At 32.4% G+C, this 21,596-nt stretch overlaps 4 protein-coding genes across 4 annotated transcripts; 3 read left to right on the top strand and 1 right to left on the bottom strand.

The window, feature by feature from the left end:
• The first annotated feature begins 1,190 nt into the window (after positions 1 to 1,190).
• LOC108202392 (casparian strip membrane protein 1-like) lies at positions 1,191 to 2,331 on the top strand. Its single transcript, XM_017370768.2, has 3 exons — positions 1,191 to 1,499; positions 1,597 to 1,720; positions 1,936 to 2,331. Exons 1-3 carry the CDS (start codon positions 1,276 to 1,278, stop codon positions 2,149 to 2,151), a joined length of 564 nt encoding a protein of 187 aa, XP_017226257.1. The 5' UTR covers positions 1,191 to 1,275; the 3' UTR covers positions 2,152 to 2,331.
• A 1,694-nt stretch (positions 2,332 to 4,025) lies between these two features.
• Positions 4,026 to 5,247, top strand: LOC108202337 (casparian strip membrane protein 1). Its single transcript, XM_017370725.2, has 3 exons — positions 4,026 to 4,326; positions 4,421 to 4,544; positions 4,790 to 5,247. The coding sequence occupies exons 1-3, from the start codon at positions 4,106 to 4,108 to the stop codon at positions 5,006 to 5,008; spliced, it is 564 nt and encodes a 187-aa protein (XP_017226214.1). The 5' UTR covers positions 4,026 to 4,105; the 3' UTR covers positions 5,009 to 5,247.
• A 4,543-nt stretch (positions 5,248 to 9,790) lies between these two features.
• LOC108200699 (NAC domain-containing protein 2) lies at positions 9,791 to 11,261 on the bottom strand. Its single transcript, XM_017368941.2, has 3 exons — positions 10,989 to 11,261; positions 10,515 to 10,798; positions 9,791 to 10,432 (listed from the first exon to the last, which is right to left on the bottom strand). Exons 1-3 carry the CDS (start codon positions 11,152 to 11,154, stop codon positions 10,022 to 10,024), a joined length of 861 nt encoding a protein of 286 aa, XP_017224430.1. The 5' UTR covers positions 11,155 to 11,261; the 3' UTR covers positions 9,791 to 10,021.
• Positions 11,262 to 17,758: 6,497 nt separating this feature from the next.
• LOC108200381 (mitochondrial uncoupling protein 3) lies at positions 17,759 to 21,031 on the top strand. The gene is made up of 3 exons (XM_017368506.2): positions 17,759 to 17,907; positions 18,456 to 18,869; positions 20,246 to 21,031. The coding sequence occupies exons 2-3, from the start codon at positions 18,480 to 18,482 to the stop codon at positions 20,786 to 20,788; spliced, it is 933 nt and encodes a 310-aa protein (XP_017223995.1). The 5' UTR covers positions 17,759 to 17,907; positions 18,456 to 18,479; the 3' UTR covers positions 20,789 to 21,031.
• The last annotated feature ends 565 nt before the right edge of the window (positions 21,032 to 21,596 follow it).

Genomic DNA, 21,596 nt, shown 5'->3' with positions numbered 1-21,596 from the left:
GAAAGATCAACTATCTAAAGACCTACTATAAGATCAACAAAGAAGAGAACTGAGATCAGGAGTAGTATGCTTTTTAAATAAACGATGGAGTTAAATACTACTAAAATACTTGATTGTAGGAATCGGGAACCATAACTAATTGGTTGATCCACCGATTTAGGATTTACATGGAATTTATCGGAAATTTTTAGAATACTGCTAAGATATATGGGTTTGTCTAGTGTGTGCCCATGGGCACATGCTAAGCACTAACATTTATAAAATTGAAGGGATTTGATTGGTGTGGTTGTTGTAAATGCAAGGAGGCATCATTATTAAAGAGTGTAAACCAATCAAAATCTCCCAAATTTATAAGTTTTAGTGCTTAGTGTGTGCCTTTGGGCACACCATAGAAAAACCGAAGATATATTATTGACATACACTGGTCCCTTGGACGATGATTTAAAATTTCAGAAGGATAGTGCATCCGATTTATTAAGAAATAACTCCGGGCAATGATGAAAGAAACTCTTTTTTCTTATATTATTGAAGGAACCTGCATGAAAAAACTCGAATTTTTTTAATTAATGAAGCTAAACAATTTGTGCCATTGCTTTACTACTTCCAAAATATATAACCTCTGCACAACAACCACTCTGTACCATTTTTATACCTTTGTTCATGTGTATGGTGTCGTAGGTTTAAGAATGTCTGCATCTAATCCATTTGCCTTTAGTTGCTGTCTTCGCACTTGATGCGGAATTTACATCAACTTCGTATAATCCCGACGGATCTAGGATGTTTTTCTCGGAGGCACCAAGCTATTTTTGTAAAATTTCGTTAAATTTTCAAATTTTATGAGAGCACTTCTATAATTTAGTAAAATTTATCACGATAAAAAAATGTCAAAAAAATCTTACAGAAATACGTGTTATGTCCTTTTATTAGATCCGCCCCGACTTCTGATCCGCTGCATGCATGGCATAAGGTTAACCCCTTTGACTTGAATAAAAAACTCAATGAATATTTTGGCAGTGAGATTAGGTCAATGATTAAACTACCAAAAACCTAACTCATTCCTTTCTGAATTTACAATACAAAGTCCCAGAACTTTATTTCCATGCCACCACATCCAGATTGACAGTGTTTCAGTTGAGAATTTCTCAACAACTCAGCACTCTGACATAGTATATAAATGTTGCACATTCTGGTACATACCATAAACAGCAATCGCAACTTTAATTCCATAAAAGGAAATCAAGAGTATTCGAAAAACAGGCCAAGGTAATATCAGGTATGAAGGCATCAGAGATTGAAACCGGAGAAGCTTCCATGATTCAAAAGTCACCAGCAGCAGGAATCAACAGAGGAATGACGATACTCGATGTCATTCTTAGACTTGTTGCCATTGCTTCGACAGTGGCAGGTGCTGTGGTGATGGCGACCAGTGATCAGCAACTGCAGTTTTTCACACAAGTCGCTGTTTTCAACGTCGAATATGATGATTTTTCTACTCTACGGTATCTGAGATTTTCTGTTTATGTCTTTAGAAACAGAACAAAAAAAAAAAAAAAAAAAATTAAGTCAGCAAAATTAACAATGGTTTTGTTTATGCAGCTATTTTGTTGTTATTAATTCGCTAGCAGCTGCGTACTTTGCTCTCTCTATACCGCTTGCCCTCATGCAAATCGCCAGAAGTGCAGCTAAACAGAGCAGAGCCCTCTTGATCATCATGGATACGGTAAATGCATAATAGTACATCCGCGTTCATTAATTCTCATTAGTACTATCTTTTTTAATGCGCGACAAATTTTCTAAGCAAGATAGGATGCCATGTCAATAGAAATTATTAGTACTAAAATCAGAAACTGAGTGAGGCCCTTTTCATCCACTGGTTCCGCCTCTGATTGCGCGGGGAAGTATTTGTACTAATATTGTTCAAGTTTTGGATGGTAGGTGACACTGGGGCTACTCATGTCAGCAGCATCAGCAGCTGCTGCAATATTATTTCTGGCGCATAATGGGAATAATTCGGCTAACTGGAACTCCATCTGCAACCAGTTTACTGATTTTTGCCATCGAGCCTCGGGTTCCTTAATTGGCTCTTTCATTGCCATTGTCATCCTCATGCTCCTCATTTTCATGTCCACTGCAGCATTGGCACGAAGCTAATATATACGTTTGATTAATTGCAGAGCGCGTGTGCCTATCCTGTACTTTAATAGTCGACGATGTATTAGGTTTGGTGTGTCATGTATGTATTTCACTATTTTTTATAATTACAATCAATCAAGCAAGGCCAAATTTGTACTGCTTTCAGAAAGATTATGAATACCATCGTTCTCTTTCGTATTTATGAATTACTTATTGGTGCATTGTTGATTATTTGATTTCGCCAAATCAGAACAGAGTGAATAGTTCAAACATAAGTGACTACAGGGAGTGATGAACTAAATCAAAGTAAAACAACTTTTGCTGTTAGCACAGCGTCGTAAAAGTATCAGTCAGATGAGCGTATATAAAAACTTGAGATGAACTAATTGATTGCACAACCAAAAATAAACTCTACCTCAGTATGTAATGTTTGCACATAAAAGCCATGGTACTTATGCCGCTGTTATTCATCTGCTACGCATAAAACCATTTATTCTTTATCTTTACGACGTGAGTCTTGAGTTGACACTCACTCAAATATTCAGCCTCATTTCCTGGATTGTCCAACAAAATAGTTTCTGGTACGCCCTCTTGTTTTAGAAGAATAGTTCACTTAACATGGTATCCAAGCTTAGAGCAAGTCCAATACTATGCTAAGAGGTTCCCTAAAAATATTATAAAATAATATGTCTTAGTGATTTAGCACAAGATTTAGCACATGAGCTCCAATAGTACTCTCTATATCCATTCCCTATTATTATAATAATATTAAAAAAGAGGGAAAGAGGAAAAAAAGAGAGAGGGAAATGATGTGGAGGAGAGAGGGAAATGAATATTTTAATGATAAAAATAGTTTAGAAGTGGCTAGCATATTCTAAAAATAGGGAAGGGGAGGCTTGTGCTAGTGATTTAGCACATCACTAGCATAGTGTTGGAGTCCAATTTCATCCCATATTCCCTATTTTTGGATTTAAGACTTGATTTAGCACACCTATTGGACTTGCTCTTATGGACCAAAGACACATTTATGCATGGAGTGTTAGAATATACGATATGATCCTCGTATAGGATAATTGGTCACTTAACAAAATCATAAGCCGCTTAGTTTACAATTCATGTTTGTCATTAGTAGTACTCCACTTTGTAAGAATGACATTTTTCATATCGTCTTCAATATTGGCTCTAGCACATAACCATCTTTATTAAGAAAAGATTATGCACGATTCAATTCAAATGAATAAACTTGTAATTAAAATTATCTATGACACAAATATACATTTATCAGAAAATTTTCATTATAACTCATACTGACAGGGACGGATGTGCACTATGAGTTTTGGGGGCAGTTGCCCCTAGTGGTTTCAAAACTTTGATATATTTTGGAGGTTTTTGGATTTTTAGTGGGAATAAGAATCGGGAATGAGAATGAGAGGTGCGAGAATGGATATCCCATGGACTTTGAAAGGGAATGATATGCACACTAAATGCCATACAATGAATTTGCTAATCCAAACACGAACACATGGGTTTAAGGTTCCGATTCTGATTAACCGGGCTAAGTATGATACTGAGATATTCAGTGGTGACTAACTTGTTTCTTTCCTTCGAGAGTTTAAGGAATCTTCACTTCAACATATAACTTGCACATAAGTTAAGCCGCCATAATCAATATTAGGCATCGATTAATGGAGTTGGATGAGTAATTTTATACACAACTTAAAGCAACTGCAGAGCAGTTAGAATCTCATTAACAATTCAAACCAGCTACTACTCTTGATTTATTAGTATCACTTGTACGAACGTCAACTCAGATACCATAATCATGTACCCTCTCCACATTAATCGCGCCTCGCTGCTGAACTGCAGATTAGTATATAAACATACAGACCTCCTCACATTTCATAACCAACTTGAAGCATAAACACAACAGCTTAACTAACTCATATTTCCTAGAGCTTTTCAAGAATTCAATATGATGAAGGCATCTCAATACGAAGCTGTTGAATCATCCAAGCTCTCGCCTCCTCCTCGGAGTAACAGAGGCATTTCCATATTAGACCTCATTTTCCGAGGTATTGCACTGTGTGCAACTTTAGCAGCTGCAGTGGCCATGGCCACAAGTGAACAACAACTCCCATTTTTCACACGGTTCTTGAAATTCGATGCTCAGTATGATGATTTTCCAACTTTCTCGTAAGTTTCCTCACGTTTTACCTAGTAAATTTTGCTGCATCAGTCTGATATATTAGAACATTTATGAAGAAGCCTGAAATTTGTCTCTGTACAGGTTCTTTGTGCTGGTAAACGCGCTAGCCTGCGGATATTTTGCTTTCTCTATTCCTCTGTCAATCTTGAACATTGCCAGAAAAGGAGCTCAGAGAAGCAGAACCATCTTGATTATCTTGGATTCTGTCAGTAAATTTCAATTGTTTATTCTTTTTACTTAGATCGTGTTTGTGTACTAAGCCAAAATTGACTTGAACTCAGAAATAAGTCAGAAACTGAATTAATAACCCATAAGGTCATTAATAAGTCAAAATTATCCAAACAGACATTTTAAACTCTCAGCTTATCATATTAAGTCACATTAAGTCATAAGTCACAATTTTAAACTCAGTCAAACGGGCTCTTAGTCAAATTTAATAATCTTTGCCAGGTAATGCTGGGACTACTTACTTCTGCAGCTTCTGCAACAGCATCCATTTTGTACTTGGCGCATTCAGGAAGTGGTTCGGCTAACTGGCTTGCAGTTTGCCAACAATTTAACGACTTCTGCCACCAAGCCTCTGGATCATTGATCGGTTCTTTTGGCGCAGTGGTCATTCTTATCCTGCTCATAATTATTCAAGGCACAGCATTAGCGCGACGACACTAGTACCTTCTTCTGCAGATTATACACATAATGTGTGTTTTAAGGCAGGTTCAGAGTTACCAATTGTTGTGACAACCATGTTACCTGAGTGTGTGCTTATTTGTTTCAAGTTGTTATGTTTGTAATTGTGCATTATGTTTCAGTAGCTGTTGTTTTTCGATTCCTGGACAAGTTATCAGACTGTGTTATTGTAATTTGTAAAGTGTATCCACTGTTTTATTGAACTGTGATTGAAGCTCAAATGTCGAATAACTTATAAACTACAATCACAATACTTATTCGAGATTAGTCGGTACTAAAATAAGAAATATTGAAAAAATTTAAAATTAGTTACAAAGGTATACTTTATAAAAGTAATATAGTCCATGCTGAGCCGTGAAAAAACGTATAGAAATGGTGTGTGACTTGTGCATACGAGTTTTGTACTGTTCACAATGTATATATGGTTCAATCTATATTACATAATACCTTCATTAGTTGAAAAAAATGCTAGTTTTGTCAAAAAAAAGTTCTCAAATTTTTTCTTCCAAATCTTAATTGACAATTTACGGTTGGTTTCACTCACATTAATAATTAATAATAAATTTTGTATATACATAGATCACTTAACTAAAATTAGTCATTTATTTTCATTGAAATCTATACTATACTATAATAAGCCAACATGAGTATAATTTGTAGTCCAAGGTTTTAGTTATATTTTTTGGTTTGGTACTCTCCTTTTGGTACTACAAGTCTTCAAATGTGGAGTCTATTAGTATTATAAACAGTTTCAAATACTAAAAAAACTCATAACAATACATTATCATATAATATTTCATTAAAAAAGTTATAATGATGTTATAAATAAAATTATAAATGTACAATTTTGAAATTTTTTTAAAAAAGAACCTTCGTATAACTCCTTTAAACTTTGACGTGTTCAATTTCAATATAACCATTACATAATCCTTTCTAATTCTAATCTTAAAAGTTACATGTTGTCAAAAAAAACCAAGATTACAAAATTACGTTGAAATTCGATTGATTAGATTACTGAATCTTTCAAAAGGTATTACACAATCGGCAATGTTTGGAAAAGATTAGAATTTTATATTTTTTTATTTTTTAAATCTACGTGTACTAAATTCGGATTAAATTAGGATTTCTCCATTTTTAAGTAATCGGGAGAAAATATAGTCAGTTGAATAATATAATTTAATTAAAATTCAATTCATTAATACTAAAATACTAATAAAATGATTTTAAAATTTAAATTATAAATAATAAATTACGAACTATATACCCGCCCGTGCTTCGCACGGGTTAAAGGCTAGTAAAATATATATACGTGAAGTAATGGGCTGTTGGTCCAAACTACCACGGTATCCATCATTAATGCCCTAAATATCAAGATTCGGAAAAATGATCCCCAAATACCGATACCATTTAGTGTAGCGTTTAATTAAGTTAATCCTAATAGAACGTTACACAACGTTTCGCTCAGGTTAAAACAGCAAAACTTCGCCTAATGTAGCATCTCAAATTGAAAATGTTAGATTATCCGGCGTCACTAACTAATATTTGGGGTATTGTTTTTAATTTTGTTGTTCTCGACATTACTTCCAGAATATATGAGAACTCGAGCCATTTTTCGGAATAATGAGTGGCAAAGTTTTCCTCTATCATCATTTTTGCTACTTTCACGGGAGATCGATAAAAATAAACTTTCCTACATATATACAGACAGAAGTAAAGACAAATGTTCGCAGCCGCAGAATCAGTCATCGCAATAATTATATCCATAAAATTTGACTGCTCAGTAGTTAATTGAACCAATAGTTGTAACAATCGCTGGATGATTCGTTATCCTCAGTTTAACTTGCGTATTAACTTCGCTGCATTAGATTACACAAGAAAGCACCAGAAGTCTTGATTATTAAACCTTTTGGTCATTTTCACTTACCTATACGCACATTTGTGTACACACCCAGACATTTACATGTCTATAGGTGAGGAATCACAATTTCGAAGTAACTAGATTAGGATTTGTTAAGTGAATTTAAAATTATGATTTATGATTTAAACGTGACATGTGTGATAAATTAAGAGTTTTAACGTTTATTTAGATAATTGACAATAACAATATAAATAATTTTTGAGTAATTTTTGACTTGCTGATAACTTTCATTAAAAAAGTTCAAAAAGTCAACTCACTGAAAAAATTATCTCAAATTACTTCTGGTTTAAGTGACTTTTTGACTTATTCTGACTTTAATGAATTTCGAACTTATGACATAAACCAAATTTTCAGCTTTAAGCTTCAGACTTGGATTCGGACAAACATGCTCTTGAAAATGAATGAAAATTAAACTTTGTAAGTATAATCTAAAATCCATAAATTAGAAAATCTAGAAACATCAGATACGATATCAAATATCAGTTAATTTAAAATTTTGAAAAGTTAGAAGAATAACTCAACAAAAATATGTATTTTTAAAAATTTTAACTAACAAAATCGGATTCAAGAGAAAAAATCTTTACTAATTTTTTATGTTATGTTCCCTTTATCCCAACAGATTCTTTATGTTATTTTTTGATACTCATTTTAAGACTCCTATAAGATATAGCTTAATAATATGTTTTCCTAAACAAAAGTTTGACAATCAACTTTTATTAAAAAAATTAAAATTATTATAAAATTATGTTGTATAAAATCTCAAATACGTGTAAACAATCTATACTATACTATAATAAGCCAACATGGGTATAATTTGTATTCCAAGGTTTAGTTATATTTTTTGGTTTGGTACTCTCCTTTTGGTACTACAAATCTACAAATGTGGAGTCTATTAGTATTATATTGTTAAACAATTTCAAATCCTAAAAACACTCATAACAATCCATTATCATATAATATTTCATTAAAAAAATTATAATAATGTTATAAATAAAATTATAAATATACAATTTTGAATATTTTCTTTTACCAAGAACCTTCATATAACTCTTTTTAACTTTCACGTGTTCTATCTCAATATAAACATGAACCATTATATAACTCTTTCAACTCTAATATTAAAAGTTATTGTTGTCAAAAAATAAAAATTACAAAATTATGTTGAAATTCGATTGATTTACTAAATCTTTCAAAGGTATTACACGATCGGCTATGTTTGGAAAAAAGATTTGAATTTTCTGATTTTTTTATTTTTAAATCTACATTACTAAATTCGGATTAAATGTACTAAAATCCTGTGTGTGTATTAGGGTTTGTTTATTTTCAAGTAATCGGGTGAAAATATAGTCAGTTGAATAATATAATTTAACTAAAATTCAATCCGTTAATACTAAAATGCTAATAAAATGATGTTAAAATTTAAATTATAAATAATAAATTATGAACTATATACCCGCCTGTGCTTCGCACGGGTAGAGGCTAGTAAACATAAGTCGACAGACGGGTAATGAAAATTTAAATTAGTATACAACCATGGCCATACGGTATTGAACGACCCATGCATGCACCAACGGCTTTGAGACAATCCACAGCCATCTTCAACTGGTCCACGCGGGCAATGCATCATATGATACAACCTTGTCTATTTTCTGATGTTCTTGTCTATCTATTTGACCTTACTATTTATGACCACAACACGACAAAACTCACTAACCTCCCTCCAATCCCTTTGCAGCTCTCTGCCACGTGTACTAGATTCCAAATTTCGTTTTGCAACTTACATACTCTATCCTCTCCATTATTTACGAATACGAAAACAGAATAAACATTCCATTTTTTTCTTCGATCATGCGAATATGGGCTTAAGGAATATATATCTGTACAAGCCTTGAATACGTGTTGATCTTTTCTGGTAGGGGCTGGAACCAAGTACTCGGCAGCTAGTCACGTCCACCCGGACCGGCTAAGACTTAAGAGCTCCGAGCTCGGATTTAAAACTGTTTCAGACTTTCGACTGAGAAATGTCTATTTGTATAATAAATAAGTAATCGATTTAAAGTTAAAAGTAAATCAAAGGTTAGTTTGAGATTTTTTTCTAATATATCAATTTTCTATACTTTTTTTCAAAAAAATTAATAATAAATCATAAATTATCGATAAAATTACTTTTTTTTGCCAGAGATAAAATTAATTTTATTTTTATTATTAGATTGTTAATAATTCACAAGTCATTATAAGTCTAAATTATTTAAACATACATCTTAAATTCTCAAACTATCACTTTAAGTCATGTTAAGTCACAATTTTACCATCAGCCAAACGCACTCGAATTTCAATCCCGACTAACTATCCTTATATACTAGAAATTCTATTATAATAACTCTACAAATAATTTGAAACCATCTAGTCTAGTATTTTCTCGTTCTTTTGATACTAAAATCTGCTTCCTGATTCCAATCTAATCAGGTACTTTCTTTTTTGTCTTATACTAAAATATTAATTTCGCTTTGATCTCGTCGTTACAAGTACATATTATCTTAAGATCTTGTAATTATAAAAAATTATTAACTATTACATTATATTAATGTTTTAAAATTTATATACTCATAATTTAAGGGAGAACTGATAACTTAATATTACGAAATCCAGCTTCCATATATGGATATTGTAGATGTATTCAACGCCCTTCTTGGACTTTCTTGACATTATGCTTTTGTTTAATTTTCGTCAGCATGGCTGCAGTTGTTTATGCACTGAGCTCGTGACTTCAAAATTAGGCCAATTATATGTGTGAATTCACTTCCACAGGACAGGAAAATCACCAAAAGGTTAAGATAAGATGAATCTTAAAAAAGGGTGCATTACATGTACTGTTTGCTTCATTTGAAACCAATTTTACAAATTTCTAGCAGCAACTAAGGCACATTTGTTTTTTTTTTCTAATTGATTAGAGACGCACACGTGGGGAGTCGAATTCCCGACCTCCGCAAGGGGATACAAGAGCTCTACCACCACACCAACACCTTGTTGGCAACTGAGGCACATTTGTTGCCTCTGAATGAATCAAACCTAGCCCTTTAGAACTCGAAAATCGAATTCACGAAAACTGACTGCTGGTTCAACATGCTACTTTCATTGTTCACTTGAAACTTGACTGAATCTGCATAGGCCTGCGACATTTCTCCCATCTCAGTTGTCCGCGAAGGCGCCATAGTCATTATGTTGTGGGCATCGTAGCTCGTGGTTTCGTTTAATAGCTGAGAAATCGAACCGAAGTAGTCCATTTCCCAGAGATGAGACAATGAGCTAGTCCTGGGAAATTCCAGTTTTGGTAGATCATTAGGACAAGCCATTTTTGGCAGCTCATTAGCACAAACATTTTCGACAGAGTAATTATTGGTCCGAAAATCGTCTACTCTAGGCTCATCTTCGCAGACTCTTGCTGTGTTTTTCTTCTTGTAGATCCTACAGAGCACCCAATCATCCAGCTGCAGAAACAGAACCACTGTCAGAGATCAAGAAACGAGGTATTTATCGTGTAAAAGATAAAAATCGAGAAAATCAACTCACCCTCATGCTCGAACCGTGCTGTTTGTTAGGAGACGATCTGGATTCATTAAGTCTGTACTCGTGCATGATCCAGTCAGTTTTTGTACCTTTTGGCGGCTTCCCCTGGTAAAAAACCAGAGCTTTCTTCACACCAACGTACTTCCCTCCACTATATATCGCCTTATCCGTGCCCGTGGCCTTCCAGTAACCCGAAACAGCCGCCCTGTTAGGCCGCGCCCCGTTCGGATACTTCCTGTCACGGGGGCTGAAAAAATACCATTCATTTTCTCCAAATTCCGCCTTCTCTGCACATTTCAAAACATTATCAGACAATCTAGTCTTAAAAACGTAACAGAGCACCTATTCGCACATTTCAAAACATTATCAGACAAATTAGTCTTAAAAACGTAACAGAGCACCTATTCGAACCAATACTTAACTATCACGGGATAACCTAGTCATAAAAACGTAACAGAGCGGATTTTCAAAAATTACCCGGTAATTCCCACGGATCGAACTTATAAATGTCGACTTCTGGGATAATCGAAACAGGGCAGGGCCTCGACGAGGCCTGATTTCGAAGATAAAACATGATCAACTCCTCATCTGTCGGATGAAATCTGAACCCAGGAGGAAGATTCGAGCTAGAACTGATTGTCATATTTAAAACACAAAAAATAAAAATCAAAATCAAAATCAGGCTAATCACAAGAACCAGAGGAGATAGTATATAAGAGAATTTAGAAAGATGAGTGTTTGAAATGTTTGAAAGGAGGAATGCAGCCAATTTATTGAGAAACAAGCTTGTCGTTTTGCATGATTACATCATCGTTTGATGGATTCGATTTGATTGGTTAGTTTATTGACTTGTTGCATTACCTCGTATGATAAGATGTGTCCTGTATGAATGTGGGAAGAGATTTAATAAATTCGATATTTTATGATTCGGATAAAATTGTTTATATTTGTTTAAATCATGCATGTTACATTGCACACTTGCTGGAGTTGCTGCCAAATTAATAGACATCATCTATTTTATCCTTTAGGAGGAAAAGGAATATCCCTTTGTTTATCTTCTTCTTTGCTTTCTTGTGGCTTTTACATATTGTTGTTTCATCTTTGCTTAGCTAGCTTCCATGCTTTATCTCTTTATCTAACTCCTCTTTGGACTTATTATATCTACTCGAGAACTCGGTTCGACTCGATTTGCGATTTTAATATAATAATTTTGAATTGATTTACTTTTATTGAATCATTATGAACCCGATTTATTATTAAATATGATGATTAATATTAGTGAAATACGAATGAGTGGAGAATGAAAATTGTTTCAAGATGAAAAGTAATTCAAATTGGTAGATTTTGATACTAATTTTCATACTTTACAATAATTTAAAAATTGGTGATAATTTGGAAAATTGTTATTAAATTAAAATAACTAAAATCTTATTCACGAGTTATATTTGATATGATTTTGTTAATATTTATATTAATATTATAATGCGATTTGGAGTTATATGCATACCACTTCAACAGTCAAAAGATTCATGCGCCCATGAATCCATATAATAAAATAAATTTAGTCAAAAATTCAATCGGTTAAACCAAGTGTATGTGAATGTTTTCTTTCACCCGAGAGGGGAACAAAACTGTAAATATTAAAAAAGTAGATATTATTAAATATAAATTACCAAAACTTCAAGCACTCCGACGAACAAGTCAATAAAACAAAGAGTGTGGCTTGCTTAAATAAAAAAGACTTTCCCACTAAGGAAAGCCCATCTGTCCTATTATATTATTTTATGGATCCTGTCGTTGTATATGTATCTTAGTAGCATATATTTAACGAAATAAGATTATTATAGTTCAATTCGAAGTTTTTGACGTCGATTGATCGGATTTTATGATATCATTTTGCGGAAAATTATTTCATTTTAGGCTTTCCATGTACATGGTGTTTTTTTATTAGACTTATTCTACTATCATTCGTGTGTTGAGGACATGCCGTCTTATTTTATTATAATAATATAAACTCCAAGCTTTTAGCAGCTGTCAGCTGCTATTAGAAAGTCGACACGTGTAATTCACTAAAAAAAAAATTTTAATTAACAAGATAAACATGAGAAAAAGATTTAGGTTGAGTTGCTTGTGGTACTTATCGAGCCACATCATGTGTAAATATTTCGAATATTGTTACTGGCTTGTGAGTTTCAAAGATTTAAAAGGATAATTAATTGGGTTCGAGCACGTGTAATCAACTTTAAGATTAGGATTAGATGAGTTCACGTGGCGTGGTCAAATCCCCTAATTAGAATTTCACATTCATTAAGCTTAATTAATGTACTGTTTGGGGTTGCTGTTGCAGACAGCAACAACAGCTTTTTGCTGAAAAGCAGGTGAAAAACTGTTTGGTAAATCGAAAAACAGCTTTTCCGAACAGCAGCTTTTAGCTGAAAAGCTGCTGTTAGAAAAAGCAGGTCCTCCCATGCTTTTGGAAAAAGCTGCTTTTCAGCTTTTGCATAATGCTGTTATAGATTTCATTATAAAACCTCACCAAAAACATTATTATTTTTTATATTATAACTCAAAATAAGTAAATATCAAAAAATTACCAAACAGTTATCTGATTTCTACAACAGCACTTATTTTACCAGCACTTATTCTGACAGCACAGCAATTTTTAACAGCACTCCCAAACAGACCCTTAAGTCTGAATTAAGCTCGCGCCGTCTTTCGTCATCATTTTTTCATCTTAAAGTTTTTCATTACAGATAAAGGACCTCTTGCATAAAATAGGTGGTGTTTGGCTGATCACATTAAGCCGATTTATGAATTTATAAGTTATAAATATTTATTTGTACCGTTTGTGTAAAAAGTCAAAAAACATTTAAAAGATGTTAGAATTATTAGCTTTTGTTTTAGTACCTCTGCTTATTTCCCAAACAGTTTAATCACTTATAAGTCACTTCTACTTCACTTTTTTATTTTAAGCAAAAAATATTTATTTTAACCTCAAGTCTTAACCTGACTTCTACTTCACTTTTTTATTTTAAGCAAAAAATATTTATTTTAACTTCACCCAAACGGTCCCACACTCTGTTACTCGATTTCTTCCACATATGTTGAATAAGTAAAATTAATATCCTTTAATATATTTTACTTTTTTTTTTTGAGTAAATATATATTTTACTTTAATTATTAGTTGGTCAGGATTTCCGAAATACGTGAAATTTTCAAAATTTCTTATGACCGGAGGGAGATAAAATAGCCATATATACCTTACGATTTGATTATACTTTAATAAATAAATCTCCATCGCATTTATTTTTATATAACTTTTTTACATCACTTAAGACGTATTTTAAAAAATTTATAAATTTATTTTTTAAAATATTTTTTGAATAAATCTTACAATTAAAAAAATTAAAATACGCGCCGAGCCTACTAAATATATATACCGGTTAGGATAACAGGAGTATCATTTTAATTATATCATATGTGAGGTGGTTTTAATTATTGACCAAAATTATACCCATGATCCATTTTTCGAAGAGGAAATAAACTTTATATAAAATGCATAATATTTCAAAAAATTTAAGCAAGGAAGTACCGAGTAGTCTAATAATTGTGTTTATCGAGCAAATAACAAATTAAAGTGTGTTGAGTGTATAAAACTACGTATACATTGTATCTGAATCGGCACCTTTATTGACCCTATCAACTTTCCCTTCTGTTTATTTTCATCTTTACCTCTTTTGTCTTTTTCATGCACCAATTCATCAATCATCATCTCACCATTTATCACCACTGAGTGCTGTCCAAGCGTTGTCAAATTAATTTTATTTTATGTATAAATAATGCAACAATTATTGTTATCGTTTTTTAGTCGACGGAAAAAAAAGTGTTTATTGTTTATAAATGATAATATTTTTTGATAATTGTTTATAAATAATAATTAATTTATAATTAAAAGTTAATTTTTAATTTACTGTCCAACAGGCTCTATAATTATATTATCGTTGTTAATATTAGTAAATATATATTTTTTCAATTTACTTAACATAAATAAGTTAAGTGATTTTCAAACAAACCCTATAATTATATTATCCTTGCTAAAATTTAATATTATCCCCATAATCTCATAATATAATGAGATTTCAGTAGAATTGATCATCTGATTATCCACGACGCAACTATAGATACTTTCATCAAATAAATAAAATTTTTGATATCTTGTTTATCCAAACAGTACGAATAAATTATTTTTTATTTACAAGCCACAAATCGATAAAATCATTGATTATTAAACATACTTCATAATTATATTATCCAAATAATCTCATAATATACTGAAGTTCTAGTAAATTTTTATCATATATACAAATTAAATCGAATACAAATTTATATGAAATAGTCCTACACAATTATTTTCCGTCTCAACGAGAGGTTTTAGTCTACAGACTCTACACTAACCTAATCTGTACTCGTGATCGGCTAATTATCTTATATTTAAATTTAAATAATATTATGTACTTCTATCTTTCCCACGTGCGATATAACATGTGACTGCGGCATGAGCAAAACTTCTAAAGTCGCACACTAAAAAAACTGAAAGAATCAGTAAAAGTAAGTTCCTTATCTATCATTTTTTTCGAGGATACGACCTCAAATATTATTAATAGAAGACATCAAATATTATTAACAGAAGAGATAATCTCGAACATCATTTTATAATCTATCACGCTAGATCTTGCAACGTTATTCTCTTCTTAATTTTTTTAATATCGGATCGTGTAGCGTTTTAAAATCTTAAAAACTATTTCATATTATAACATTTCGTATTAAAACATTAAATCGTGTTATGTTTCGTATAATTTTTCAAACATAAACATAACATCATATAGCGTGTCTTTCCAAAAATCAAAATATCGAATTATTCAGCGTTAATAATTGATATTCCAAACTTTTTTTTGCCAACCCTAATATTTTGAATATTATTTATAAAATTTGTGAATAGATGTTCTCTCTTCTGCCTATCTTATACATATATTACACGACTTTATAATGATTTCAACGTGTTAGCTGTTAGTTGTGGATAATTTCAACAAAGTTGGTTTAGCAACCTTTGTCTTATCCAAGCATGGGAATTATTTGGAGGCGAGTGAGTATAATAAACAAGAAATTTAATTTTGTTGGATAGAATTCAATTTTGCAACTATAAATTTCGGAATGACGTTTGGCTCGGTTTGTTAATACATCAGCAACAAATGGACTCAACTTAATTACCCATTTGGAATTTTGGATAATGATTTTGGTCATCACTTTATGGATAATTTTCTTTGGTCGTTATTTGCAAGTCTTGGGTGGAATGAGTTGGGATGATCAAGTATGGTCACACACTTGCACGCTTGTAATATAAAAAATTATTTTAAAACATCAGTGATTTTAGCAATGAAAGTCTAAGATTATCTACTCATTTTTATATTTCTTCCTTACACTCGACACATATTTTAATATTGATGAAATATAATTTATAATTAATTTTTAATTCTTTTTTGAACGAACATTTATATATTAAATTTTTATTCAAGAAAAGATATCCAAAAAAGGAATAAAAAATTATTTTAAAACATCAGTGATTTTAGCTGGGTAGATGAAGGTCTAAGGTTATCTACTCATTTTTATACTTCTTCTTTACACTACTCGACAAGTATTTTAATATTGGTAAAATACTGTTTATAATTAATTTTTAATTCTTTTTTGAACGAACATTTAAATATCAAATTTTTATTAAAAAAAAATCTTAAAAAGGAATTATAGAAGTATATCTTACAGAAACATTAAAATGCGTGTCATGTCCGCGTCCATAATGTATACAGTTGAGGGGCTTTTTTCGTAATGTTTATGATTAGTTTAGAGGGTTTTTTCTTATTTATCTTGTAAATTAGTACTCCTTTCGCTCCTCCCATTTGTTAACATTTTTTCTACATTATTATGTATTTTAGAATATACATAAAATATAGTTTTATATCATAATTTTGAATTCTTGTTTTCTAAATATAAGAACAAACGTGAACTTGTAAAATTTTTTAGGTCAAAATATTTTTGCATCTTCCTAAAAGGTTTGCTGGACTTTGACAGCCGTAAAGGGTAAAGACTGCTCAACGCCTATTTCAAGTTTCAACAACTTGAAAGGCAAGTAGTAGTATTGGAATGTTGATTACACATGCAAAAGGCCCAAACTTAGAATTTTATCAATCAGTGAGCAGGAGATATGACAATCCAATCCGAGAATACAATACTGAGGTTAAAAATATTAAGGACAGAGGAAACTGCTTCTGTAAGAATCTTAGTAGTACAAGTTAGGTCAAAGCACTTCTAAAAATAAAAAAATAAAAAAATATAAATACATGTCATAAATACTATATAACTATATAACATGGCTTTTTTTTTTATAGAAATATATAACATGACTTAGTCAGGAAATTCGAACTGTAACATAATTTATCAGTCATGAAATTCAAGTATATCCGAGATCCTTGAAGATACAATTCAACTTGACTTCGATTTAAGAAAACAAATATGAATCTTAGTTTGAGTTTAAGCACGCTTAATCTAAATAGTTCAGATAAATATGTACTGTGTTTATATTCGACTCAAGTTTGAAGTCAAATCATTTATAATTATAAATAAGTTATATTTAGAATTTTTTATAACTGCATATAATTGTAAGCCAATAACAATTTTTTTTTGGTTTTACAAACCTTAATTGTAAGTTTGCGAGCACACCCATTAGGTTTGGGTGTAAATTTTGTTTGGTTTAGTGAACGTTTTTTATTTTATTTTTTCAAAAAGGTGAATGTTTTTAATTAATTGCTTTATTGATACGACTTGAATTACATTTTTGCTCTGCAAACTGCATTTTTTATTTTGTATAAATAATTTTATATTTGTTTATATAAACTATTAATTTTCTATATTATATCTCAAAAGATATAAATATCAAAAGTATATGTTTTTCTAAAATTATATGATTTTCTAGTTGAACAAAATTAGATGTAACCTTCACTTTTCACAAAAGAAATTTAGAGTATTTAGCTATATTAATTATTCAACACGACACACATATATACTAAAATATCGGAAAAACTATCTTTTGATATATCTATGATTATTTAGATATTAAGAAAATATCAAAAATATTTAATAATTTTTGAGGTTAACGGATTTTAGCAAATATTTTGATAGCAAAATTAAAACAAAATTTAAAACTCAGGTATTTTCGATATTTTCTTTTTTCACGAATAGTTTAACCTGGTCGTGACACGGACAGTCTGACACAGAGAAGCTGAGCACTTGGGCATCTCTCGCTCTCTCCAATTCCACCCTCAAATCTCAGATACCCAACTGATCTGTAAGTATTGTGTGTATTGTTCTTTCTTCTTTTACTGGGCTTCTTAAATTGTAATTTTTATGTTCTTTTTTACCCATTTGTATGTTTAATTATATATGCAAGATTTTTGATAATGTTCTTTTCTTTGTGTATTTGTGCTAAAGTTTGAATCTTGTTGTAGCCCAGGTCCAATATATTGGTGGGTTTTTAGTATTTTGATCTGGGTTTTTTGTAATGTTAATTTATTTTCCGGTTTGACATGTAATCCGAAGCAAACCGAACCGCGATACAAGCTAATTGGAAAGTTTAAAGTTTATAAATTTGTTGACTTTCATTGTTGTTTGTTGGGATGAGGTTAGAATTTGGAAATGTAGGGTTCTTATGAATACGGTTTTGTCGAAAGATTTTGGATTTTTGGTTATTTCGTAATCATACTATTGAATTGTTGCACGATGGGAACTTGTATCGATGGATTTGAGTCATTTAACAATGATAATATGATGTGAATGATAAACTTTTTGAATTGATATATGTGCTAAGTAATGTGATGGTTTTACACTTGTAAACAGGCTGTTTGAGGTGTGGTGATCGTAATGAAACCTCAAGAAAATGATCAGAAACGTGATAAGAACAACAATGTAATGAAGCTAACAGTAACATCTCTATCAGCAATGGTAGCAGAAACCTCGACTTTCCCCTTAGACATAACCAAAACAAGGCTTCAACTTCACGGTGAGTCTCTGTCCCATTCTGCTGCTCGGCGGACGTCCGCATTCCAGATTGCAGCGAAAATAGTTCGGAATGAAGGTCTAGTTGGGCTGTACAAAGGCTTATCGCCGGCGATTATGCGGCATCTTTTTTATACGCCTACAAGGATTGTTGGATATGAACATTTTCGAAATGCATTTGTCTCGAGCTATGATCAGGAACTTTCGTTTTTGAATAAAGCACTTATTGGTGGATCTTCTGGTGCTGTTGCTCAGGTATTTTTTTATTCTTCATCAATTAGCAAATTATATAGTCATATAACTGCCGCTATATGCGTAAATCCTTGAGCATATATCTGCTTTAGATGATTTATTAAACACTGATTCACATATACCTAATATATAATGTCAGTATCCTCTCAAAATTAAGTCATGGTAATTAATCAACCCTCCCCCTCCCTCCCTCTCCCTTCTCGCTGCTAGCTTTTTCAATCAACTTGACTAGAGCTTTTCTATTTATCATCGATTTTGCGCCTGAATGGTTGCTCTTGCTCTGGCTTTCCCTTGCCTTCTTCTCCCTCGGCTTCCTTCCCAGAATCCGGAAAACAACGTAAAAAAATTCCACATGGACATGATGTTATTAACAGCAGATAATGATAATGCAGGAGAAGTAACACATATTTTCACATAACACAGGTATTGATTGTATGTCCGATCTAATAACTTCCTGTGTTATCTAAAAAGATACATTTCTTCTCCTGCATTATCGTCATAATCTGTTGTTAATAGCATTATGTCTGTAATTTTTTTACATCGTTCTCCAGAGGTTGAGAGAGACGTAAAGGGAGAGCTCACTCAAAAGCCAATAACTATGCTCACACAAGTAACATTATGTTAAATCATGTTGGATCATGTCTCGAATTCCTGTAATACTCTGTTTGGTTGGAGGGAATGGATTGAAAAATTGTGAACTAAGTATAAAGAACACAGCAAAAGATGTCAGAGGAAAGAGCGGGAAGATTTAGTGGTGCAAAATTTGTACGAAGAGGATTATTGACAAAAAGAGTAGGAAGGAGATTTAGGAATAGAATGGAGAAAAGAATGAAATCATTCAAAAAATACTACAAATATCATTTCAATCCACAATTTCATTTGCCCAAACCAAGCAACATAGACTTACTATCACAATTTGAGTCAAATTTATGTGTATCATTATCAAGGCATGTTACTCATTCGTGCTTATTATTATCATTAGTAGATGTGATTTTAATTGAACAAAGATTAATTGTAATATGTAAGTTGTAACTATGGCCACTTCTGAACTTCCGATCTTTCTCTTTGAACTTGGGAATTCAATTAATAGAAGAAAAAACACAATTACAAATAAAAGAAATCTAGTCCCACGCTAGTTGATTGATTATTATCTGCACATATTTTGGGTATTTTGCACTACATTAGATTTGTATGTGCACGTGGAATAAAGATTCGGACGCATACCTTAGTTTAAGGGAAGAACATTATCACTAGCTAAATAGCTATAAGCAAATTGATTTCCTTTTATCTGAAGTTTCCATGCATAGATAATGTTTGGTTTTACAGAAGTATATGGACGGTACCAGATTCTGACTTGGCACTAAGCACTAACAGAACAGGTATTCGCTAGCCCTGCTGATCTTGTGAAAGTGAGGATGCAAGCAGATGGTCGGTTGGCTAGCCAAGGTCAACAACCGAGGTACTCTGGCCCATATGATGCTTTAAGCAAGATAATCCGGGCAGAAGGTGTAAGAGGACTTTGGAAAGGGGTCTTTCCAAATGTTCAAAGAGCATTCTTGGTCAACATGGGAGAACTAGCATGCTACGATCACGCAAAACGGTTTATCATCGGCCACCAAATCGCCAATGATAACATTTACGCCCACACTTTAGCTTCTATCATGTCAGGCCTTTCAGCGACCACACTGAGTTGTCCTGCTGATGTTGTGAAGACAAGAATGATGAATCAGGTTGTAGGTGAAGGAGGAAAGATTAAATATAAAAACTCTTATGATTGTCTTGTGAAGACAGTGAAAGTTGAAGGATTGAGAGCACTCTGGAAGGGGTTCCTTCCAACATGGGCAAGGCTTGGTCCATGGCAGTTTGTGTTCTGGGTTTCCTACGAGAAGTTCAGACAAATTGCCGGGCTTTCTTCCTTCTAGTGGATACTGTGATACATCCCACTTATATAGTTCTAATCCTACCATCAGTAAAAAGAGCACTCCATCAGAGATTTCAACTCTTCTATAAGGGTAATTAATTTTTTGCAGTTTTGCTCTCTTTATAGAGTAAAGGCATTTTAGTGTGCTAAGAGTATTTTCTCCCTTATTTCCCTGCTTTTGTGCCCGTAACTGACTAGAACTATGCTAGAGTAATGAATTCCTATATTTCCCATTTCTAACTGAGATTCAGCTGCCTGTGAAGGTTATTGCTTTTGTAGCAAATCCAGATCTCACTGTTTTGATTCGGTAACAGCATCCTCTCATTTAGTACAATACGTACTATTCTTTTCCCCGGACTTGGAATTTTCACAGAACTAATTCAGTTTAATTATCTGAGAACCGTATTAGGCCTCCGTAAAATCTATCCTCGGTCTACCTTAGCTCCAGTAAGTATTTTATGCTGCCATGACCGTATGTTATGCTGCCATGACCGACTTCTTGTTTTTTGTAAATATATATTTCAGTTTCGGAATTAGCAGGAAAATTATTGTAGTAATGATGCAAGTACAGAGTCAGGGCCTGAGGTGCTTGCATCTTCTGAAGTTAGATAAGTAAAAGAAGTCAAATTATTGGTATGGAAACACAAGGATTTTGTTGATAGTCCATCAGCAGAGGTAGAAATATGAAAATGACAATTATACATGCAGTGCTGCTCTTCTCTTTTTCTTCCTAAGCTAAACAGGTTGGTACCGAACATGTTGAATAATTGTCAATTATGCGTGTATTCTTTAAAATCTGTGTACATATC

Source organism: Daucus carota, chromosome 9 (genome assembly GCF_001625215.2).
Source record: "Daucus carota subsp. sativus chromosome 9, DH1 v3.0, whole genome shotgun sequence".
Lineage (NCBI taxonomy): Eukaryota > Viridiplantae > Streptophyta > Magnoliopsida > Apiales > Apiaceae > Daucus > Daucus carota.
The sequence above is the reverse complement of the archived record's forward strand: the minus strand, read 5'-3'. Positions and strand labels throughout refer to the sequence as shown.